Source organism: Artemia sp. Qi Xiang Cuo, chromosome 4 (genome assembly GCF_049724085.1).
Source record: "Artemia sp. Qi Xiang Cuo chromosome 4, ASM4972408v1, whole genome shotgun sequence".
In the NCBI taxonomy this organism is placed as follows: domain Eukaryota; kingdom Metazoa; phylum Arthropoda; class Branchiopoda; order Anostraca; family Artemiidae; genus Artemia; species Artemia sp. Qi Xiang Cuo.
This window is the reverse complement of record NC_142797.1, coordinates 6,179,157-6,205,165: the sequence shown is the minus strand read 5'-3', so window position 1 is coordinate 6,205,165 and position 26,009 is coordinate 6,179,157. Positions and strand designations below refer to the sequence as shown.

Sequence of the window (26,009 nt, the reverse complement as noted above, 5' to 3'; positions counted from 1 at the left end):
TTAAACAAAAAATGAGCAAAAATAAAATTAAATAATCTACCAAGCGTGAAACTACCACAAATCAGTATAGATAAATAAATTAAACCCAAAACGAACAGAAATTACTATAAATAACCGAGTCAAACTCAAAACGACCAGAAATTAACATAAGTTGGGCTCAAAACCCCTATGGCTTCCCAATGCCAGAACATAATTTACACTTTAATGAAAAAAAAATACAAAGGAATGTGCATTATCAGTTTAATGTACTTATACTGATATTTACTAATCAAAATGTTAATGTTATTTGATTTATTAAAGTTATAAAAGTAAAACCATTTATATTTTTTTCAGTAAAGTGCAAATTTTGTTCTTGTCGTTCTTGGGATGCTGCTGAGATGCCTTATTGGGAATTAGCATTAACACGGTGCATTTTGATTTAATCTTAAGGCTACATTTAGTTTTTAAACATAATGGGCACAAAAGAGGTTGGGTGTGGGAGGAGGATTAGTTGCCCTCCAATCACTTTCGACTATTAAAAAGGACATCAGTCCTTTCTATTTCCAATCAAATGAGCCCTTTTCGAAGTTCCCACGACAACTCCTTCAATACGAAGTGCCCTGATCTAAACAACAACAACAACAAAAATAATACATTATACCCGCATCAATCTTTACTATAAGAATGTCAAGCCTTCCAATCGCTTTCGACTATTAAAAAAGGCACTTGGCCTTTCGATTTCCAATCGAATGAGCACTTTTTGATACGACAAGGTTTTCTATAAACACCATATATACCCCCAGGTCATAAATTACAACCCTTACCCTAAGGGTTGTTAGGGTGGTTGTCATCCTCTAAGACCTAATTTTCAGAACTTTCAACTACGTTAAACAAAATGGCTATCTCAAAATTTTCATGGGACGTATTTGGAGAAATGGGGGGCTTGAGAGGGGCGTTAGTCGCTCTCCAATCATTTTCAACATTTAAAAATGGCACTAGCCTTTAAATTTCCAATCAAATGAGCCCTTGTGAAGTTTCTACGACGAAACTTTCAATAAAAACCTTACATGCCCCAAGGCCATAACTTAAAACCCTTGTCTTGATGGCTGGGGGGGGTGTCATTATCAAAGACCTAATTTCCAGAACTTTCCACTACGTTGAACAAAATGGTTATCAGAAAATTTCGATTGGATGTGTTTGGAGGAATGGTGGGCAAGAGAGGGGGGTTAGTTACCCTTCCATCACTTTCGACTATTAAATAGGGCACTCGCCCTTTCAATTTCTAATTGGATGAACACATTTTGAAGTTTTACGACAACTCTATTTATAAAAACCTTATATGCCCCTAGGGCAAAACTTACAACCTTTGCCCTGGGGTCTCTGGGGGGTTTGTCATCCTTAAGTACATGATTTCCAGAACTTTCAACTACGTTGAACAAAATGGCTAACTCTAAACTATGATTGAATGTTTTTGGGGAAATGGTGGGCGTTAGGGGGGGGGGGGTTAATTACTCTCCACTCACTTTCGACTATTAAAAAGGGCAATTTCAATGAGCCCTTTTTGAAATTTCTACAACAACTTTCTATATTTATAAAGCCTATTATAATGTTACATAGCCTATTATTTATTAAAAAATAATAAAAAATATTATTTATTTTAAAATAATATTAAAATGTTACATAGCCTATTATTTATGCAACAACTTTCTATATAAACCTTATGTGCCCCCAGGGCGTAACTTACAACCCTTGCACTGAGGGCTCTGAGGGGGTTATCATCCTAACAGACCTTATTTCCAGAACTTTCAACTACTTTGAACAAAATAGATATCTCAAAATTTTGATTGAATGTGTTTGGGAAAATGGTGGGCGTGAGAGGGGCGTTAGTCGCTCTTCAATCACTTTCAACTATTAAAAAAGGCACTAGCCCTTTCAATTTTCAATTGAATAGCCCTTTTGAAGTGTCTACGACAACGCTTTCAGTAAAAACCTTATAAGCCCCCAGGGCATAACTTACAACCCTTGCCCTGAGGGCTGTAGGGGGCAGGGGTTGTTATCCATAAAGACCTAATTTCCAAAACTTTCAACTACGTTAGATAAAATGGCTATGTAAAAATTTTGATTGGATGTGTTTGGGGAAAAGGTGGGCGTGAGAGGGGGGTTAGTTGCCCTCAAATCACTTTCGACTATTAAAAATGGTACTAGCCTTTTGAATTTCCAATCGAATGAGTCCTTTTTCAAGTTCCTACGACAAAGATTTTAATTAAAACCTTATGTACCCCCAGGGCATAAATTATAACCCTTGCCCTTAAGACTGTGGGGGGAGTGTCCTGCTTAAAGGTATAACTTACTGAACTTTAAACTGCGTGGAACAAAATGGCTATTTCAAAATTTTCATTGGATGTGTTTGGAGAAATGGTGGGCGTGGAAGGGGTGCTAGTTGCCTTCCAATCACTTTCGACTATTAAAAAGGGCACCAGCCATTTCAATTTCCAATTGAATGAGCCCTTTTTGAAGTTTCTACGACAACGCCTTCTATAAAACCTAATTTGCCCCCAGGGTATAACTTACAACCCTTGCCCTGAGGGCTCTGGGGGGTTGTAATTCTCAAAAACCTAATTTACTCAACTTAACACTGCGTTGAATAAAATGGCAGTCTCAAAATTTTGATTGGATGTGTTTAGAGAAAAGGTGGGCGTCGGAGGGCGGTTAGTTGCCCTCCAATCACTTTCGACTATTAAAAAGGGCACTAGCCCTTTGAATTTTCGAATCGAATGAGCCTTTTTTGAAGTTTCTACGACAGCGCCTTCTATAAAAACCTTAAATGCCCCCAGGGTGCAACTTAAAACCCTTGCCCTGACGGTTGTGGGGGAGTGACCTCCTCAAAATATACTTTTTATCTGGAAATCAACTACGCTGAACAAAATAGCTATTTCAAAATTTTGATTGGATGTGTTTCGGGAAAGGGTGGGCGTGGAAGGGGTTTTAGTTGCCTTCCAATCACTTTCGACTGTTAAAAAGGGCATAAGCCACTCCAATTTCCAATTGAATGAGCCCTTCTCGAAGTTTCCACGACAACTTCTTCAATACGAAGTGCCCTGGTCTAAAGGAAAAATAAATAAATAATACATTGTGCCAACATCGTTCTTATATGCCCCAAGGGTAAAAATTAAAATCCTTGCCCTAGGGGTTGTGGGGTAGTGACCTCCTCAAAAACATATTTTCTATCTGGAAATCAACTACGCGGAACAGAATGGCTATCTCAAAATTTTGCTTGGATGTGTTTGGGGGAATGATGGGCATGGAGGGTGGGGGGTCTAGTTGCCCTCCAGTCACTTTTGACTATTAAAAAGGGCACTAGACACTCCAATTTCCAATCGAATGAGCCCTTTTCGAAGTTTCTACGACAACTCCTTCGATATGAGTGCCCTGGTATGGAAAAAGAAAAAGGAAAAAAAACAAAAAAATAATGATACATTGTGCCAATATCGTTTTTTCTTAAGCAGCACTATTGCGCTGCCTATGATATTTGAATAAAAATATTTGATATGCTTGAAAAAAAAGTTTTATATATGAAAAAAATGAGTTTTAGATGCTTCATACATCGCTTTACCCTCGGCATGAGTCGCTAACAAGGGGTTTCTGACCATGTAAAACGGCGATGTATGTTTTATACAGACTTTTACCTCTGGAACGTAATTTAAATTTCAGTCTCGAGTCGAATGTAAATGTATGTATATTTCAGATACGCACTTTTACCTTTGGCGGCGCCTTTTTACATTAGTAATGGCCCAATGGTAAAAATACGTATCTACTGTTTGAGACTTCGAGGAGGTAATAACGGAAAATTTTACTTAAAAACAATAAATCCCTATATCTCTTTACTTATTTAACCAGGTTCTAGAACTATACAGTGTCCAGTTTTTCCGTAAGCCGTATTTGGAGCTCTCAAAAGAACTCAAACTTTGAGTCGTGATTTCATGAAATAATGAAAAGTGTAGGTACGTCGTTTTAACTTTTGACGGCCGATTTAGTTACGGGGCTTTTCAGACTATCTTAAACAAAATGGTTGTCTCTGAAGTTTTGTCGGATGACCTTTACGAAAAAAGGTAGGTGTTAGGGGGGGGGGGCGCAGTTACCCTCCGATCTTTTTGGTAACTTAAAAAGGGCACTAGAACTTTTAATTTTCGTTTGATTAAGCCGTTTCTCAATATTCTAGGCCTATTGGTTTGATGCGATCACCCCAGCAAAAAAAAAATTTAAAAAAAACGATAAATAAACACGAATCCGTGATCTTTCTTTTGGCAAAATATACAAAATTCCATATTTTTGCAGACAAGAGCTTGAAACTCCTATAGTAGGGTTCTCGTAAACACTGAATCTGATGGTGTGATTTTTATTAAGATTTGCTGACTTTTAGGCCGTGTCCACCCCCTTTTCGAAAATTGGGCAAATTTTTTCCGCCTCGTAACTTTTTATGAGTAACAGTAAACTTAATGGTTTGTGTATATTTGGAATCAACATAATAAAATAAAACAAACATAAAATAAAACGAGTACATTCGGTACCTTATTTAAATCTATTTTTCAACAAAATAGTCGTTATTCTAAAAATGTCCATTCCCCTGGTGGAAAAATATATAGTTCTAATAATATATAATTGTTTAGTTTAATTCCGTCTATTAGATGAAAAAAAACTCGACTGAAAGTAAGGAGCAACATGCAGAATTAAAACGAACTGAAATTAGTGTGTATGATAGTGGGGGAGGGGGTGGCTGCCTCCTCAATATCTCGCTCTTTACGGTAAGGTCTTAAAGATCTTGACAAATATTTTCATAATCCATTTAAACGGCCCTTATGTTCGAGCATTTTTTCTTAAAAAATTTGACTGAAGTCAAACTTTAGGTCATGATTTTGAGGAGAAGCAAATTTACTTGATTTTGGGGACTAAGCAAGGGCTTTGGGGTTATTTGTTTTCATTTAAAAAATTCAATTGCAATTTTCTTTTAGAATTTGAGAAGATATTCCCAAATGAAAGTCAACCCTTTATTTTTAATGATGTTTGAAGAGCCAATAATTTGAAAATATCTAATAATTGAAAATTTCAATAATTTGATAATTTGAATTTTCAAATGAAAATCAGTGACAAACACAGTTTTATCATTAAAGGAGTAATAGTGTTTTATGGTTATTCCCCTGTTATACCTACAAAGCTCGGGCCTGCTTTTGACCCTCCGATGTTTGATTTACCTATCAGCGTGTTGTTAAAGCGAAAAAAACTCTCTAGGTATCAGATAAGTTTTTCGTTGAAATTTTCAAAATTTAGAAAAAAAAATAAAAAGGAAGAAAAAAGGTTCAATGATCACCCAGAGAAGAGTATAAACAAATCCTCTGGAAGATCAGATATATATATATAAACGCAAATTTCTTAACATCTAATTTAAATAACAAAACTCCCTTCCCCCAAAAATACAAGCCCTCCCCAGGAAAGTTTCGAAGAGTTCCCCTTATCTTGTGTAAATTCAGTTGGCTTTTCCCTTCGGAAACTGTTTGGCAACGGTATTTCTAATTGGAAAAAATATAGAGTAGACGCTTTGTGATTTATCTCGACGAGCAAAGCTGCTAGGATACGATCAGGCACAAAGTTTAGAATTAAGAATTGCCAAGGCTACCAACGTCTGCTATGCCAAGCATATTCCCTTTGTTGCTAGTTTCTTGTGGACATTGCTAATAAAACAATCTGACCCCTGTTCCTTGGTATTTTCAAGTTTTTGTGAAACGGTTTACTTTATGTGCTGCAGTTTTTACAATTTTCATTTTTTTTAAATATTGTTTGTTTTTCTTTCTTGAATTATTCTTTTTTGTATTATTCCCTCTGTTTTTAGTTCATAGTATAATCATGGTACAGGGTGCATTTTTTGCTTTTATTTCAGCTATGAATTAAAATCATATAATATAACCTTGACAAACTTTTTAGATTAAGCTTGATATTAATATGTGAATAAATATTTATGTTTTTAAGGTTGACTGCATTTTTGGCTGTATTGAGTCATGTGGTGTGAAAGGGTCTTCTATAGGGATGAAAAGACGAATGAGAGCAGGACTATCACGCCAAGACATATTGAGATACAGGTACGCAATTTTGACCAACAATTTTTCATAAGGCTTATGATTTTTTGCCCTTTTTATCTTTTAATTATTTCCCCTTCAATTCCCCGTTTTTAAATGTCCAAATGTCCTCATTCAAAATATTTTTAGGCCGAATCTTACGGAGCTGCCTCTGTTTGTGGCGGCTTTTTACAACATTTTGCCTTGTTAGAAGATAAGTTCAGTTCATTTAATTACAAATTTTATAACACATAAGAAAGACATGAAAGCACTTGATACTGGGCAACCCCATATATAACAAACACTTAACTAACAATCAAAAAGGGAAATAAAACAACTAAATTATGACCAATCTCTCTCATGAAAGTAAAAATAAATATGGAAAAAGAAACAGTAAGCACAAAAAGAAGAAAAAACAAAACAAAAACTATCTATGAGCCCACACTCAATCTATAAACCAAAACCCAAAAGAAAGCTTTTTTTTCATATAGGTCGAACCGTCAGAACCCCGAACCGTCATAACATCTAAAAAATGTATAAGTTTATAAAATAGTAATAAGCATATAATAGTTTAGAAACAAATTTCAGCTATATATTTGCACATGAAGGGTGGGGGGGGGGGCGGAAGTAAGGCTATTAAATACGTAACCTAACCTACCCTAAGTACCTTTTCCTCCCTAAACCCCAAAAAACTAAAGTCTTAGAATGTTCGATGTTGTGACGGTTCGAGGTTCTGACGGATTTTTTTGTCAATGTTATGACGGATTTTGTACTGCCTCTGACGTTCGTGCTCCTGACGGTTCGATGTTATGACGCCTTCCCGTCTGGCTATTGCCAGGTGATTTGTTAATTTCTTCTTTTTATTAGATTATTGTTTGTTTTGTTTATTGATTTGTTCTTGAGCCAATGCAACCCAACCTATACCCTCCCCTGACATTAAATCCTGTTTAAGTCCCTGGTACCAAACTATTTAGATGTTTATTTACTTACGAAACAATGGAAGGAAGGGGTAGAATTTATGCACAAAAGTCTTAGAAATAGAAAATACAGTGCCTGTCTAATTTTTCCATCAGAATTAATTTATAACTGCCAAAACTTTAGAAAAAGAAATAGTTTCATTTTACACGTTAGTGAAATGAAACTATTTCAATAAAAGAGTATCCAACAGTAAAAACGCTATTTAGTTAACGATAATGTTTTCGGCTAATTTTTGGGCATGTTGAAGGAAGTTAGAGTTAAAACATCCGATATGCCGTATTCATACCTGGGGATAGAAAAAGAGATGTTTCTTCCATCTACTAATTATAGTGACTATTTGGAAGATTTCTAAGCTGTATTTTCAATGAACGAAGCTTTAGAGCAGAAATATTATTCTTTATTAGGCTGACTTTCTTAAGTCCGCAAATTTTATCCTTGGGGTCATTAAAATAACAGGTCCTTTGTTTCAGTTCCTGTCCTTTATAGTCTACTACTATTTTCGCTCGGCAACAGTGTAAATTAATGTAAGGTGTCTTAGGAATGGTTATGAGTCCTAGAAGCAATAAATTGAACACAATAGTCTTTTTCAATTGTATTTTAGGGATATGTAATGTTGCATAGTTCTGCGTATTAGAAGCAAAAAAACTGCGCGCAACATTCTCTCGGCAGTCTCTTTTGATTATGCTCCTGGAGTATATAGCAGCAGGGGCGTAGATCCATGGGCGCCCATAAGCTGAATTCCAGGGGGGGGCAAATTTCGTCTAATTGCTACTTTTAATGCTATATAATATAAATCTCAGAACAAAAATATAAAAATAAGGCAGCATCATTCAGCCAGGGGGGGGCAAGAGCCCCCCCCTGCCCCCCCATATGGGCGCCCATGCGTAGATCCAGTATTTTATTGGGGGGTAAGAGGGGTCCACTTCCAGAAATTTAATGGACATGGGCTATGGGATGATTTCTTCTTCAGATTATTTGGGAGGGGGGGCAAATCTCCCCTTCCCCCTCCGAACGACGCCACTGTATAGCAGTGGTTCTGGGGACTAGGTTATATTGTGGAAATTTGCAGTGTAGCATGTTTTCTTTTTCTAATTGTAATGCAGCAAATTTCCTTTGTGATGTAGAAAATTTTCTAAAACTTTTTAGTGGATCCCTTCGATTTTATGCGTTTTATTCAAGGGTAAAATTGAAGAAAATGCAAGAAAAGTGTTTGCATGTAAGTCAAAGCTTGCTCGGTCGGGAATTTTTGTCACCGAGTACCTAACATTAAAAAAGAAACAGATTCTTGACTTGGCTAAGAGTAAGCTTGGAAACAGAAATGTTTGGTCGAATAACGGGACAATTTTTGGAAAAAACTCAGTGGGAGAGATCCGTAAAATTCGAGCTATGGCTGAAGTGGTTCGTCTGCCGAATCTGACCATATAATTTTGTGTTGTGTAAATCGTGTTGTTGAATTACTTGTATGCTTGTTTTCCCTTTTTTATTTTATAGGCAAATTTTCCGTTCCTTTCGTTTTTTTTGTTTTTTTTTCTTTCTTTTTTTTTCTTTCTGCCTATCAGTATGTTTTTTTGTCGTAAAGGTAATCACCCTCTTCAATGAGTGCGAATATATATTATGACCCTTTGAATAAATTCGAAAAAAACCGGTTTATTCTTGGAAGCCAAGCTCGTGACACATTTGCGGGGGATGATGAATGCATAGATAATTTTTCGTTGAATTGTCCCCCTAGTAATTATGTGAATCCAAATAATCTTTATGAGTATTCAAATCCTGCGAGTGCAGAAAGAGCGATCGTTTTCTGGAATTCTCAAGGTCTAAGAACAGCATATTCTTCTTTATGTGAGATTTTAAGTTCGCTAGATAAGAAACCGTGCATTGTAGGCCTTTGTGAGACATTTGTTTCTAGCAAGTTACTGCCATGGGATTTTTCTTTCCCAGGATATATTTGCGAGCAAAGAGAACGGACAACCATGGAGCGGGGCGGTCTAGGCCTTTTGATTAGTGAAGGTACCCAATATTGGGTTAGGGATGACCTTCACCTGTGGCTTGAAGGTAGGATCGAAACACTTTTCACTGAAATAAGAAATAAAGAGGAAAGGAAGTTGATTCTGGGATTGATTTACAAAAATCCATCATGTGATATTAGTTTTTTTTGAAGAATTTTAACTATTGTTAGATATAATTAATAATGAAAATAAAAACAAATTTATGATGGGAAATTTTAATATAGATTTACTAAAAAGAGCGAATAGCTCAGATTTTGTTAATATGATGGTGTCACATGATAGTTTTCCTCTTGTGACTATTCCAACTCGGATTTCGCATCTCTCGGCATCTTTAATTGATAATTTTTTCGTTATTGGTGGATTGCTTGAAAGATCCCAAGCAGATGTGGTCGTGTCCGACGGCTCGGATCACCTTCTTTTAATAAGTAAAATAAAGCTAAATCAGTCAAAGGAAAATAAACGAAATGAAAGGACTTCGTTTTACCGTGAAATGAATAATAAAAACCTAAAGAATTTCGCACATATGATATATGAAACAAATTTCTCGCGTGTAATAAAGGAAAATTGTCCAAATACTGCATATGACCTATTCAGTGAGATAGTGACGAATGTAATGAATGAAACATGTCCCTTGCGAAGAATAAACACTAATAGAAATTTTCCTAAGAAACCATGGATAACAAAAGCTATTCTAGTTTGAATAAAGCAGAAAAACAAACTTTATGTGAATTATTTAATGGATCATTCGGATGATAATTTTATAAATTTCAAAAGATTTCGGAATATTTTAAATTCAGTCAAACGGAATGCTCGGAAACTTTATTTCCAAAATGAATTTCATGAAAATCAAGGGGATATGAAAAATACATGGAAAACAATAAGTAAACTTTTGGGTGAATTTCAGAGTAAGGAGGAGGTGAGAGTCATGGAGACAACAGGAGGTCGTCTTACTGATTCTCAAAACCTATTTGAATTTCTGTGTGGTTATTTTGCAAATGAAAGAAAAAGACTTTGCGATCAAGCGCGGGCTAAACTACACACATCTGCGAGTTTTGGATCTGTCATTAAAATACAACCTGCAAGTCAGAATTCCTTTGAGTTTGCAAGGTATTCGGAACGAGAAGTGGCACGATTCTTGGGTACGATGAAGTCAAGCTCTAGCGGGATGGACGAGTTTTCCCTGAAACTCATAGAGGCCGCAAAAACGAGTGTCTTACCTGTATTGACGCACCTCATCAACCTTTCTTTAGATCTTGGAGTCTTCCCGGAAGCACTAAAGATTGCAAGAGTGATTCCTCTTCATAAAGGAGGGAAAAAAGATGACCCATCGAATCGAAGACCTATATCTATTCTCCCATTTTTCTCTAAGTTATATGAGAAAGTGGTACATGCCCAGTTAAGTTATTATACTGAAAAGAATAAAATTCTAATGGAAAATCAATTTGGGTTCAGAAAAGGCCTATCTACGGATATAGCAGTTCTGAAATTGGTTGATTGGATTAGTGATGCATTTGAAGCTGGTCTCATACCCGCAGCTGTGGTTTTGGATATGAAAAAAGCGTTCGATACGGTGGACCACTCAGAGCTTATTCAAGCTCTTGACTCGATTTGGGTGAAGGGTTCAAGTCTGGAGTGGTTTTCATCGTATCTACACAATCGGTATCAGATAGTTCAGAATGGGTCATCTTTATCTTCAAAAAAGAAAGTATAGTGTGGGGTCCCACAGGGGTCAATCTTGGGACCTCTACTTTTCATTATTTTCACTGATCGAGTGAAACATTACCTGTCAGAGGCTGGTGTCATCCTGTTTGCAGATGACACTTTGCTCTTTCTGGCAGCGCCTTCACTTGATGTTTTATATAATAAAATTCATAATGCAGTTTCTGAATTTCTAACCTTTTCTCAGCAAAATATGTTAACCCTAAAATTTTCTAAAACCTTTTTCATGATATTTTCTAGACTTTCTTTTAGTGCTGGAAATGACCATATCACGGTTCAAGAAAATGTGATAAAGAGAGTAGCAACAACGAAGTATTTGGGGTTTTTAATTGATGAAAACCTGTCGTGGAAAAACCATTCAAGTGCAATAACTGAAAAATTAAGCAGAGGTCTTGGGGTGATGCGAAGAATTAAAAATCTAGTCCCAAAAAAGATCCTGAAAATGATTTATTTTTCTATATTTTACCCATATATTAGCTACGGATGATCTATATGGTCAAGTAATTTTGTTACATGTTTAAAAAGAGTACAAAAACTTCAGAATAGAGCTGTAAAATTATTATCTGAATTTGATGATTCTGATGAGGTTCCTGCTTATGAGCATTTTAAAAAGAATAAGTTAATGGATATATCCCAAATTCGAGATTACCATGTCGCGATTTTCTCGTATAAATATTTGAATCAGCTGCTCACCCCTACTTTTGAAAATATTTTTACTTTTAATAGAGACCGTCATGACCATAATGCAAGAAAAACTGATAACTTAACTCAAGAGTTTAGGAGTACCACTCGGGTATCTTTTGTGATTCGCTATTATGGTCCCATGTTTGGAATATATTGCCCAAGCGTGTGAAAAATGCGCCTAGTCTTCCGGCTTTCAAGTCACGGGCAAAGAAGTTTCTTTTATCTCGTGAGTGAATTTGGTGTTATGCCCACTCCAGGTTGTCATTCTATTTAAGGTATTTCCCCGATTTAGCTTGCTTTTTTTCTTTTTTTTTCTATCTACTTCTTGTCTTTTCCTCTTTCTCTCTTTTTTCCTTTAATCCTTCATCAGATAATTTTCTTGTGTGTTGAGTAGCAAGGTATGAATGTTATTTTAATTAGCTGAGAGTGATAACCTCGCTTGCCCTTTCAAGCTTATTGTCTTTCTTGGCAGGCGAAAGGCGAATAGTGTTTGTTTTCTTTTTTAATAAATGTATATCTCATATCTCATAAATCATAAAAATTCCAAAACAAAAAGTTGTTCGACTATAAATTAAATTACATAATATTTGGCGTAATTTTTATTCAAGATTTACAAAAACATCTCAAGCTGGGAATTTTGAGATTCTTATACTGAAGATTACGCCGCTGTATTCCTTCCTCTCTTGACAGCCTTGTTCGTATGATGGTTGTCAAGATACGGAAAGTTCGTCCTTGACACATACTATTTTTCGTTCCAAAAACTGTTGCATAAAACTGTTGCATAGAGTTAGTGGTACCTAATTGGGTCTTGTCATGGTGTTCGGCACCTACTTTATTTTTCGTTTCAAAAACTGGATAGCAGTTCCATAAAACTGTTGCATAAATTTATGTTGCATATAGTTTGTGGTATTCGACTGGGTCTTGTCGTGGGGTTGGACAGCTGGGTATTTATTTTATACAGTAGACCTTTGATCTTCCTGGGCCTTTTGATCTTTCAAAACCATTTAAGGTATCAAGGAAGGCTGCAAGTCCTTTTCTATAGATATTGCCGCCCAGATATCTTCCCAATCGGGTTGAAGTGACGAGGTAAGATTTTGTGAATCTGCTTAGTAGCTAAGTCTTAGCGTGGTTTTGGGAAGTCCGCTTTCCCTGGAGTCCTATGGCTGCCACTGAAGAGCTACCACTACTGCTATGAACAACTCACCGCAGCGCCAAGCCGCCTAAGGCCAACTCAACTACGCACACTTCTCCTCCTTTCCGATCTATTTAAAGCCTCCCTCTTTGCACCCTTCCAGGAAGTTCCCATTTCCTTCTAATCTTCCTTTATGACATCCTCCCACCCCAAAAGTGAACGATCTACCTTCCTTTTAGCCCTAGACGGTTCACCGAAAAGGACAATCTTTGGCAATCTATCATCCTTCATTCGCAGAACATGCCCTATCCATTTCAATATTTCTCTCATTATAGCGTTAGAAAGCGGGATGGAACCAGACTTTTCGTACAGCCTAGCCTACTGTTTGGAATACGGTCAGTCAGACCGTATTTCATGTAGAAACATGTAGCAAATGTAGCAAATCTTCATCTGCTTTTTGGAGCACCCATGCTTCAGAGCCATACGTGACAACTATCATCACTGTAGCTTCCAATATTCTAATCTTGGTTTGCACACTTATTTTCCTGTTCTTCAAAACTTTTTTTAACTATGAAAAAACACCCTGAGCCTTGGCTATTCCACTTTTAGAATCTTCATTGCTCTTCACCTACCAAGGTAAATGAAGCTGTCCACCTGATCAATCATTTCGTTGCCCAACGTCACCTCTTCATCTTTACTTATTCCTAGCCTTAGTGACTTAAATCTTCTTAATATTTATTTTCAAACCTTTTTTAGCACCCTGAACTCACAAAACCTATAAAAGTTCATTCATTTTGCATCACACTTTTATCTAGGATGCTTAATTCGTCAGCATAATCTAAGTGGGAGTACATGGGAGGATCTTTCCATGTAGGATATTTTCACGGGAGAAGGAACATTTCTATGAAGCGGCGATAGATATCCCAGCATTATTTAGAAAATGATCATCATAGGCAGCGCAATCTTGCTTCCTAAGTAAAGTACGATGTTGGCACAATTTATTTTTTTTTTCTTTAGGCCAGGGCACTTCATATCGAAGGAGTTGTCGTAAAACTTTGAAAAGGGCTCATTCGATTGAAAATTGGAGTGGCTTGTGCCCTTTTTAATAGTCGAAAGTGATTGGAAGGCAACTAACACCCCTTCCACGCCCACCTTTTCCCCAAACACATCCAATCAAAATTTTGAGATAGCCACTTTGTTCAGCGTAGTTGATTTCCACATAGAGAATATATTTTTGAGGAGGACACCCCCGCAGAACCCTCAGGGCAAGGGTTTTAAGTTATGCCCCCTGGGGGCATATAAGAACGATATTGGCACGATGTATTATTTATTATTTTTTTTTCCTTTAGATCAAGGCACTTCGTATTGAAGAAGTTGTCATAGAAACTTCGAAAAGGGCTTATTCAATCGGAAATTGGAGTGGCTTGTGCTCTTTTTAATAGGCGAAAGGGATTGGAAGGCAACTAACACCCCTTCCAAGCCCACCATTTCCCGAAACACGTCCAATCAAAATTATGAGATAGCCATTTTGTTCAGCGCAGCTGAAGGTTGTAAAGGTTGTAAGTTTTGCCCTGGGGGCATATAAGTTTTTTATAGATAGAGTTGTCGTAAAATATTCAAAATGGGCTCATTCAATTGCCTTCAAGCCCTCCCAGCCCTCAAGACAAGGATTGTAAGTTATTCCCTGGGGGGGGGGGTTATTGAAGGCGTTTTCGTAGGAACTTCAGAAGGGCTCATTTGATTGGAAATTGAAAGGGCTAGTGCCTTTTTTAATGGTTTAAAGTGATTGAAGTGCAACTAACGCCCCTCTCATGGCCACCATTTCCCCAAACACATCCAATCAAAATTTTGAGAGAGCCATTTTATTTAACGTAGTTGACAGTTCTGGAAATTAGGTCTTAGAGGATGACAACCACCCTAACAGCCCTAAGGGTAAGGGTTGTAATGTATGCCCCGGGGGCATATAAGGTGTTTATAGAAAGCGTTGTCGTAGAAACTCAAAAAGGGCTCATTCGATTGGAAATCGAAAGGCCTAGTGCCCTTTTTAATAGTCAAAAGTGATTGGAAGTCTTGACATTTTGATATTAAAGATCGATGTGGGTATACTGTATTATTTTTGTTGTTGTTGTTGTTTAGACCAGGGAACTTTCTATCAAAGGGATTGTCACAGGAACTTCGAAAAGGACTCATTCGATTGAAATAGAAAGGGCTGATGCCCTTTTTAATAGTCTAAAGTGATTGGAGGGCAACTAATCCCCCTTCTCACGCCCACTATCTCATTTGCCCATTATGTTTAAAAACTAAATGTTGCCTTAAGATTAAATCATAATACACAGTCTTAATGCTAATTCCCAATAAGGTATCTCATTAGTATCCCAAGAACGACTGAGGGTATTATGTTCAAACTTTTGGGGCTACCTCTGCTCTTAAAATTTAACGAAATCAAAATAGCGTAAGTGTATCCAAACTATCAAAGAAAATAAACAGATTTTTTTGTGAATCGTATCAAGTTTTCCATTTCAGGTCAACTAGAGGATGTATGAAACTAAATTAAACACGACCCTTGTCCTGAGGGCTATGGGGAGAGGATTGACATCCTCAAAGACATCATTTCCAGACCTTTCAACTACGTTGAACAAAATGGCTATATCAAAATGTTGATCGGAAATGTCTGGGGGAAATGATGAGCGTAAGGGGATTCTCCCTCCGAATACTTTCGGGAAAATGCAACGTTTGTCTGTGTGTGTGTGTGGAAGGGGGGGGTGTTAGCCGCCCTCCGGTAACTTTGACTCTTGAAAAGAACACTAGAGCGTCTGATTACCGATTCAATGAGCCCTCTCCGAAGTTTATATGACCAAGCTTTCTATAAAAACCTTATATGTCTCCAGGGCATAGCTTACAATCCTCGCCCTGAGGGCTGGGGCTTGTTTTATCCTCACAGATATAATTTCCAGATGGTTCTGATAAGCTGAACAAAATGTCCATCTCAAAATTGACTATACTTTCGACTATTAAAAAGGGCAATATCCCTTTCAATTTCCAATCGAATGAGCCCTTTCTGAAATTTTTACGAGAACGATTTCCATGAAAACATTAAATGCCCCCAGGGTATAACTTACAACCTTAGCCCTGAGGGTGGGGGGGGGGTGTCATCCTCAAATATCTAATTTTCAGAACTTTCAACTAGGTTCAACAAAATGGCTATCTCAAAATTTTGATTGGATGTGTTTGGGGAAATGGAGGGCATGAGAGTTAGTTACTCTCCAATCGCTTTTGAACATTACAAATGGCACTAGCTCTCTCAATTTCCAATTGAATGAGTCCCTTTTGAAGTTTCTACGACGGCGCTATTTAAAAACCTTATATGCCCCGAGGGCATAACTTACAACCCTTGCCCTTAGGGCTGTGTGTGAGGGAGGAGGGTGTTATTCTCAAAGACCTAATTTCCAGAACTTTCAACTACGTTGTAAAAAATGGTTATCTCAAAATTTTGATTTGATATTTTTGTGAAAAACGTGGGCGTAAGAGGGGGGTTAGTTTTCCTCCAATTACTTTCGACTATTAAATAGGGCACTATTTCTTTCAATTTCATATCGAATGAGCCCTTTTTCAAGTTTCTACGACAAAGCTTTCAATTAAAACCGTGTATACCCCAAGGGCATAACTTACAACCTTTGTCCTGAGGGCTCTGAGGGGAGTGTCATCCTCAAAGACCTAATTTCCCGAGCTTTCAACTACGTTGAACAAAATGGGTATCTGAAAATATTGATTGGATGTGTTTGTGGAAATGATGGGCGTGAGAGGGGTTTAGTTACCCTCCAATCACTTTCGACTATTAAAAAGGGCACTAGCCCTCTCCATTTTCAATTGAATGAACCCCTTTTGAAGTTTCAACGAACACTCTATATATAAAAACCTTCTATGCCCCCACGGCATAACTTACAACCTTTACCCTTGGGACTCTGGGGGGAGTGTCCTCTTCAAAGATATGATTTCCAGAATTTTTAACTGCGTTGAACGAAATGGCTATCTCCAAATTTTGATCGGATGTGTTTGGGGTAATGGTGAGCGTGGAAGGGGTGTTAATTGCCTTCCAATCACTTTCGACTATTACATAATTTCCTAAAATACATAATTTCCAGAACTTTCAACTGCGTTGAACAAAATAGCTATCTCTAAACTTTGATTGAACGTGTTTGGGGAAATGGTGGGCGTGAGAGGGCGGTTAGTTACTCTCCATGCACTTTTAACTATTAAAAAGGGCACTAGCCTTTTCAATTTCAAATCAATGAGCCCTCTTTGAAGTTTCTACAACAAAACTTTCTATAAAAACCTTATATGCCCCGAGGACATATCTTACAACCCTCTCCTTGAGGGCTCTGAGGGGCTATAATCCTCAAAGACATAATTTCAAGAGCTTTCCACTATGTTGAAAAAATGGAAATCTCAAAATTTTGATTTGATGTGTTTGGGGAAAAGGTTGGCGTGAGAGGGGGTTAGTTACCCTTTAATCACTTTCGAGTATTAAAAAGGGCACTCGCCCTTTCAATTTCCAATCGAGTGAGCCCTTTTTGAAGTATCTACAACATCGCTTTGTATAAAAACCATATCTGCCCCCAGGGCATAACTGACAACCCTTGCCCTGATGGCTGTGGGAGGGGGGTTGTCATCCTCTAAGACCTAATTTCTAGAACTTTCAACTACGTTGAAAAAAATGGCTATCACAAAATTTTGATTGTATGTGTTTGGGGAAATGGTGGGCGTGAGAGGGGGTTAGTTGGTCTCCAATTACTTTCAACTATTAAAAAGGGCACTAGCCATTTCCATTTCCAACCGAGTAAGCCCTTTTTGAAGTTTCTACGATAATACTTTCTATAAGAACCTTATATGCCCCACATGGCATAACTTATAACCCTTGCCCCGAGAGCTGTGGAGGGGGGGGGGGTTGTCATCCTTAAAGACATAATTTCCAAAACTTTCAACTATATTGAACAAAATGCTGAATCTAAATTGAATCTATATTGAATCTAAAAATGTTGATTAGATGTGTTTGGGGAAAAGGTTGGTTCGCGAGAGGGGGGTTAGTTGTCCTCTAATCACTTTCGACTATTAAAAAGGGCACTAGCCCTTTAAATTTCCAATCGAATGAGCCCTTTTACAAGTTTCTACGACAAAGCTTTCAATAAAAAGCTTTTTAATATGTTTGTGTTGGATGTGTTTTTGGCCTTCCAATCACTTTCGACTATTAAAAAGGACACTATCCATTTAAATTTCTAATCGAAGGAAACCTTTTTGAAGTTTCTACGACAACACTTTCTATAAAAACCTTATATGCCCCCAGGGAATAGCTTAAAACCCTTGCCCTGAGAATTTCCAAACGAATAAGTCCTTTCTGAAGTTTCTGCGACAAAGCTTTCTATAAAAACCTTATATACTTCCAGGGCATAACTTACAACCCTTGTACTGAGGGCTGTGGGGGGATGGGTTTTGATTAGATGTGTTTGGGGAACTGGTTGGCGTGGAAGTGGTGTTAGTTGCCTTCCAATCACTTTTGACTATTAAAAAGGGTATAAGCCACTCTAATTTCCAATCGAATGAGCCGTCTTCGAAGTTTCTACGACAACTCCTTCCATATGAAGCGCCCTGGTCTAGAGAAAAAAAATAATACATTTTGCCAACATCGTTCTTTACTATTGCGCTGCCTATGATAGATGCTGATTTTGAAATCCCATATTTTATGTTTCAATCTTGAAAATAGTCGGTAAAATTAAAAAAAAAATTTTGGATAGTGACGGGACAATTGCAACTTGTTTTTGTCATATCTAAAAGACTGATCATTTAGCACAAGTAATTTCCTTTTGCAACAGACTTCTGACCAAACAAAAATAAGATACAAATACAATTAAATAACATACGAAACCTGCGTGGCGATGAAATTTCATCTGAATACGACTGATTTTCCACTAGAAAATACGTCTCTTTATCGGTTTTCTCCAAAGAATGTGGGATATATTGAGAAGCAACATTTCATAAACAGCAATTAATTGTTGCAAATCCTTCTCAATGGTGTATCTATGAGCTCAATATTCAACTGAAACAAGATCCTTTTTTCATATTATAAGTATCGATGTCCCAACGCAGCTAAACTCCAGATATTTTAAAGTAATTACGAAATCAGTTCTATAACAATTCTGTTCATATTTTCGATTTATTTCAGTATTTTCATAAAAAAAACTTTCATATAATCCACGAAGTATATTTTATGGATTAATCTAAATGCTATTTAGCTTTATCTTTGGAAGCAGGGCTCATTTTAGGAGCGGACTATTCCACTGTAATTCAGCGTTTGCAACTAAATCGTTACTTGTCGAAAAATCTACAATAAATCGATAAATAAAAACGTTTTTTAGGTTTTCTCTAAGTCTATAAACTTTCAGTAAAAATTAAAAATATATAAAATAAAAACAAGCTAGGAATACGAATAACAAATATGGACAAAAAATGGCATAAATACGAGTCTTTATAATGGTAAAGTTGTTTTGACTCCCGAATGAGTCATTTTATTTTATTGACCCAGACCCAGTACGAATGACCCAGATTAAAAATCTTAATCCTTTTCCAAAAAGAGTTTTTTTAATTTCCTCAAATGAATTATGCAATTTGATTTAAATATTATTTAAACCCAATTCAGACACCATTTATCAAACAGTTCGTGGTAACGAACTGTAAGTAAGGAGCGACGCGGCTCAATGGTAACCGAAACTCTAGAAAACAGGTTTTTGATACCAATAAATACATCAAAAGAATCAGATTTCAATGCTGATTTCAAATATATAACTTTCATAAAGTTTAGTGCTACCCATCAAAAGTTACGCGCTTGAGAAAATTTGGCTGATTTTCAAAAAAAGGGGGAAAGACCCTCTAAAAGCTATAGAGCCTTGATGAAAATCACACCATCATATTCACTGTATCACAGAACCCTACTGTAGAGGTTTCAATCTCCTATATGCAAAAATGTTGAATTTTGCATTTTTTGCCAGAAGAAAGATCACGGATGCGTGTTTATTTTATTTTTATTTTTTTTTGTGTTTTTTTTCCCAGGGGTGATTGTATTGACCCAGTGCTCCTAGAATATCGTGGGTGGTTTCATTGGAACGAAAATTAAAAGTTCTAGTGCCCTTTTTAAGTGACCAAAAAAATGGAGGGCAACTAGGCCCCCTCCAACGCACATTTTTTCCCAAAGTCATCCGATCAAAATTTTGAGATGACCATTTTGTTCAGCATGGTCGAAAATATGATAACTATGTATTTAATGATGACTTAATTCCCCGAAGTCCTCGGGGGGAGGGCTGAAAGTTATGAACTTTACCCAATGTTAACATATGGTATTGGTTATTGGGAAGTATAAAGACGTTTTCAGGGGGGATTTTTTCTGGTAGTGGGGAAGGGGGGTGGGTTGGGGGTTATGTTTTAGTACTTTCATAAGAGCTATTTATTCTAACTAACGGCCTTTGTGATTAAGCGTCATTTTTAAAGAACAAAATTCGAAATTTAGCTTAAAGAGCAAGGTATTGACTAGGGGGCGAATTCCCTAATATACGTATTAAGAATATATGAATATAGAAGTTCGTTACGTAAGTTAATTCGTAAGTTAAGTATATTTATCACTAATAAAAACGTTCGTAAATAAAATTAAACAAGTTTCGGGAAAGCCATTTAACCTAATAAAAGTAAAATTAATATGAAAATTTTGTTGTAATTATTCATGTGCGGAGAACCAAAATCAAAACCTGTATTAATTCAAAAACGTTCAAAAATTAAATAAAAAAACCTGAAAGTAAGGAGCGACATTAAAACTTAAAACGAACAGAAATTATTCTGTATATGAAAGGGGCTGTCCCCTCCCCAACGCCTCGCTCTTTACGTTAAAGTTTGACTTTCTCACAACTCTATTTTTTAAACAATAAAAAAATTTAGCGTAAAGAGTGAGGCGTTGAGGAGGGGACAGCACCTTTCATATACAGAATAATTTCTGTATTGGTATTTCTGTATAGTATTGGTGGTTTTAGTTTATTGGAAAGCCATTTAGCACAAGAAAAGTAAAATTAATATGCAAATTTTGTTTTACTTATTCAGTGACGGTAAGCCAAAATAAAAGCTGCATTACCTAAAAAACGATCATAAATTAAATTAAAAAAAAGAAGTTTTTTTAACTGAAAGTAAGGAGCGACATTAAAACTTAAAAAGAACAGAAATTATTCCGTATATGAAAGGGACTGTCCCCTCCTCAACGCCGCGCTCTTTACGCTAAATTTTCTTTTTGTTTTAAGAAATTCAGTTTTGAGACTAAGTCAAACTTCAACGCAAAGAGCGAGACGTTGAGGAGAGGATATCCCCTTTCATATGCGGAATAATTTCTGTTCGTTTTAAGTTTTAATGTCGCTCCTTACTTTCAGTTAAAAAAAACTTGTTTTTCTTATTTAATTCTGCAGACAGAACTGATTTTGACACTAACTCATCCAATAATAATTAGTGGTTTTCTAGTTTTATTAACGTTTATTAATCGTTTATTAATTGCAACTAACTTATAATGTGTGTGAAAACTTTGAATCATATCAATAAGTGAAAATATGTTTCCTTTAATTGTAGGTAACCCCAGCGAGCAAAGACTGTTTACCTGGTGTGTCAAAGTCTTGCCCTGATTTAACAACAAAAAATCGAATAATGACGAACCAGGTGCGTTGTAGTTCTTACAGCTCGAATTTATTCTTCTGAGGATGTCCTGAGGGGTGGGTTACTGACTAAGCTATAGTACCCATCAGGATATCGGAAATATATAAAAAGTATTCTTTTACTTTGAAAGACTGTGTTTCTTTTCTGTCAAAGGAACCTTTTTTCAAAATTTTGTAGCCCCATCCAGCTTCTTTTATCGCTTACCACCTTCTTCCGTGAAAAATATACATAGTTGCCGTGTGTGTGTGTGTGTGTGTGTGTGTGTGTGTGTGTGTGTGTGTGTATGTGTGTGTGTGTGTGTGTGTGTGTGTGTGTGTGTGTGTGTGTGTGTGTGTGTGTGTGTGTGTGTGTGTGTGTGTGTGTGTGTGTGTGTGTGTGTGTGTGTGTGTGTGTGTGTGTGTGTGTGTGTGTGTGTGTGTGTGTGTGTGTGTGTGTGTGTGTGTGTGTGTGTGTGTGTGTGTGTGTGTGTGTGTGTGTGTGTGTGTGTGTGTGTGTGTGTGTGTGTGTGTGTGTGTGTGTGTGTGTCTGTGTGTGTGTGTGTGTGTGTGTGTGTGTGTGTGTGTGTGTGTGTGTGTGTGTGTGTGTGTGTGTCTGTGTGTGTGTGTGTGTGTGTGTGTGTGTGTGTGTGTGTGTGTGTGTGTGTGTGTGTGTGTGTGTGTGTGTGTGTGTGTGTGTGTGTGTGTGTGTGTGTGTGTGTGTGTGTGTGTGTGTGTGTGTGTGTGTGTGTGTGTGTGTGTGTGTGTGTGTGTGTGTGTGTGTGTGTGTGTGTGTGTGTGTGTGTGTGTGTGTGTGTGTGTGTGTGTGTGTGTGTGTGTGTGTGTGTGTGTGTGTGTGTGTGTGTGTGTGTGTGTGTGTGTGTGTGTGTGTGTGTGTGTGTGTGTGTGTGTGTGTGTGTGTGTGTGTGTGTGTGTGTGTGTGTGTGTGTGTGTGTGTGTGTGTGTGTGTGTGTGTGTGTGTGTGTGTGTGTGTGTGTGTGTGTGTGTGTGTGTGTGTGTGTGTGTGTGTGTGTGTGTGTGTGTGTGTGTGTGTGTGTGTGTGTGTGTGTGTGTGTGTGTGTGTGTGTGTGTGTGTGTGTGTGTGTGTGTGTGTGTGTGTGTGTGTGTGTGTGTGTGTGTGTGTGTGTGTGTGTGTGTGTGTGTGTGTGTGTGTGTGTGTGTGTGTGTGTGTGTGTGTGTGTGTGTGTGTGTGTGTGTGTGTGTGTGTGTGTGTGTGTGTGTGTGTGTGTGTGTGTGTGTGTGTGTGTGTGTGTGTGTGTGTGTGTGTGTGTGTGTGTGTGTGTGTGTGTGTGTGTGTGTGTGTGTGTGTGTGTGTGTGTGTGTGTGTGTGTGTGTGTGTGTGTGTGTGTGTGTGTGTGTGTGTGTGTGTGTGTGTGTGTGTGTGTGTGTGTGTGTGTGTGTGTGTGTGTGTGTGTGTGTGTGTGTGTGTGTGTGTGTGTGTGTGTGTGTGTGTGTGTGTGTGTGTGTGTGTGTGTGTGTGTGTGTGTGTGTGTGTGTGTGTGTGTGTGTGTGTGTGTGTGTGTGTGTGTGTGTGTGTGTGTGTGTGTGTGTGTGTGTGTGTGTGTGTGTGTGTGTGTGTGTGTGTGTGTGTGTGTGTGTGTGTGTGTGTGTGTGTGTGTGTGTGTGTGTGTGTGTGTGTGTGTGTGTGTGTGTGTGTGTGTGTGTGTGTGTGTGTGTGTGTGTGTGTGTGTGTGTGTGTGTGTGTGTGTGTGTGTGTGTGTGTGTGTGTGTGTGTGTGTGTGTGTGTGTGTGTGTGTGTGTGTGTGTGTGTGTGTGTGTGTGTGTGTGTGTGTGTGTGTGTGTGTGTGTGTGTGTGTGTGTGTGTGTGTGTGTGTGTGTGTGTGTGTGTGTGTGTGTGTGTGTGTGTGTGTGTGTGTGTGTGTGTGTGTGTGTGTGTGTGTGTGTGTGTGTGTGTGTGTGTGTGTGTGTGTGTGTGTGTGTGTGTGTGTGTGTGTGTGTGTGTGTGTGTGTGTGTGTGTGTGTGTGTGTGTGTGTGTGTGTGTGTGTGTGTGTGTGTGTGTGTGTGTGTGTGTGTGTGTGTGTGTGTGTGTGTGTGTGTGTGTGTGTGTGTGTGTGTGTGTGTGTGTGTGTGTGTGTGTGTGTGTGTGTGTGTGTGTGTGTGTGTGTGTGTGTGTGTGTGTGTGTGTGTGTGTGTGTGTGTGTGTGTGTGTGTGTGTGTGTGTGTGTGTGTGTGTGTGTGTGTGTGTGTGTGTGTGTGTGTGTGTGTGTGTGTGTGTGTGTGTGTGTGTGTGTGTGTGTGTGTGTGTGTGTGTGTGTGTGTGTGTGTGTGTGTGTGTGTGTGTGTGTGTGTGTGTGTGTGTGTGTGTGTGTGTGTGTGTGTGTGTGTGTGTGTGTGTGTGTGTGTGTGTGTGTGTGTGTGTGTGTGTGTGTGTGTGTGTGTGTGTGTGTGTGTGTGTGTGTGCTTGCATTCGGGTTTTTGAACTGGCTTGGATGCAATATCTCTGAAACCCCAAAGGGTATTAAGGTGAAATTTTTAGAGGCAGTTTTTGGGGAAATAAAACCAAATCAAAAGGTACTATGTGCATGCAGGTTGTCAAAGAGGTGTATCAAAAATTTCTCAGGAATTTCTTTGGGTATTAAGTCGAAACTTACCGTGCTACTACTTCTTCTATTGCTACTACTACAATTAATCTAAATAAAAATAATTTATGTGCATTCAGGTTGCCTGAATGGCATAGAAAAATACCTTAGGAGCAGAATAGGGAATAAAGTTGAAATTTTTAGGGAAATTTGATGGGGATTTAAAACTAAATCAAAAGGCACTATGTGTCAAAATCCACATTATCTAAAGGTTGTCTCTCCAATATCTCAAAAACAGTTAAGGGTATTAATTTCTACCTTTCAGGGCAGGCTCTTGGAAATTTTAAACTAAAACAAAAGACACTAGTCAAAAGGGCATACCTGTAACATTTCAGGGGCATATAATGGTATTAAGTTAAAAACTTTCAGAGCATGTGGAGGAAAATGTTGACCTAAATCAAAAGGAACTTTGTGCATTCAGGTTAACAAAAGGGCATTTTTGTAATATCTTTGGAGTAGCTAAGGGCGCTAAGGTAAAATTTTAAGAGAATATAGGGGTGAATGTTGAACTAAATCAAAACACAAAACACAAACTCTAAGGAGCAGCCGTGTACGCAGAAAACGATGTGCTATACATAAATTGCAGGCCGAATTTTCTTTTTGGCGTGGCGAAGTTTTGGATTTTTTTTTTAAGTATTGTTTCGCCGATTCAAAAAAAGAAATTGATCCATACGTCTGTTCATTGCACGGACCTTTAGATATTTTGTAAGTGTATTTTCTAAGGTTTTGAATGATTTATAACTAATAGACCACCCCACCCTAGTACTACTGAGAACTGCAACAAACAGGGGGACATACTGAAAATATTGTTATGAAACCATTAGAGGTGTACTCCCGAATAGGCCAACTTGACTGCATGGGACCTAAGTAAGTAATTCAAGTAAATATCCTGTGCTCTACTTGTAAGGTCCTCCTCACCAGTTAGAATTCTAGCATGACCTTGGATATTTTCATGCTCTAAAATACTAGTGGAATTTATTTGTTGATGCAGAGGAATCCAATGGACCCTAGCCTTAGGGACGAATGATGATATTAAAGCCATTTAATCGCTATTGAATATTTTAATTTAAAACCAAACCTAAACGAAATTAAAGATTGACATTAGAACTCGAAATGGACAGAGATTATAGACGAGGGTGGCTCTCATGTTTGAACAGTCATTCTTAAAGAATTGGAACAAAAGCCATGCTTAAACTAAAGAGTGTAGGGTAGAGGAAGGGGCAGCCATCCTCATATCAATTTCGCCAGTAATTAATATGAATTTGCAACTCTTATCAGGTGAAGTAACTCTGGACAACTTTAGTAAGATCAATTCCGTTTATATCTATTTTTTCTTCGAACAATAAGAAATTGGCCTGCCAAAGCGAAAAATTGAATCCTGTCTAAACTTAGCTTTAGATTTTTGTTTCAGAAACGCATCAAAAGCTAAAAACTATATTTGATTTCTTTTTTCTTAGGAGATAAAGAGAATGAAGTCAGCTAAGGAGCAACATATAATATTTAATCCAGATGAAGAAATAAAGAGAGAATTAACGCGTTTTTGTGTTAATGGGTAAGGTTATTATATGTATATTAAAATATATATAAGTAAAATAAGAAAATAACAATATATAAGTAATATAAGTATATAGAAGTAATGTTATATATACTTGGATAAGTATAACTAACTCTGATTCTTTTAATTTATTAAACAAATAAAAAAAAACTTTAGTTGAAAGTAAGGAGCAACATTAAAACCTAAAACGAACAGAAATTATTACACATACAAAGGGGATTGCCTCCTCCTCAACACCTCACTCTTTGAGCTAGTTTTTTAGTTTTTTGAAAAAAAGCTTCTTATTGTTCTAATAAAACAACCTTGTATTTCAGGAGTCGTTCTTAAAGAATTGGGACAAAATTCAAACTTTAGCGTAAAGAGCGAGGTGTTGAGGCGGAGGCACCCCTTTTCACATACGTAATAATTTCTGTTCACTTTAATTTTTAATGCTGCTCCTTGCTTTCAATTGAAAAACTTGTTTTTATTTAATTTTTGATCTTTTTGTGAAATAATCCCAGGAAATCTGGCCTTGCCTCC

General features: G+C 37.5%; 1 protein-coding gene across 1 annotated transcript in view; it reads left to right on the top strand.

The window, feature by feature from the left end:
- The first annotated feature begins 5,720 nt into the window (after nt 1-5,720).
- The window catches only part of LOC148952719 (uncharacterized), a 118,746-nt gene continuing 98,457 nt past the window's right edge, over nt 5,721-26,009 (top strand). The window contains exons 1-4 of the mRNA XM_089087377.1: nt 5,721-5,735; nt 6,001-6,110; nt 21,255-21,341; nt 25,393-25,487. Coding sequence (XP_088943503.1) covers nt 6,030-6,110; nt 21,255-21,341; nt 25,393-25,487 — 263 coding nt within the window. The 5' untranslated portion in view covers nt 5,721-5,735; nt 6,001-6,029. The remainder of the gene's footprint in view (nt 5,736-6,000; nt 6,111-21,254; nt 21,342-25,392; nt 25,488-26,009) is intronic.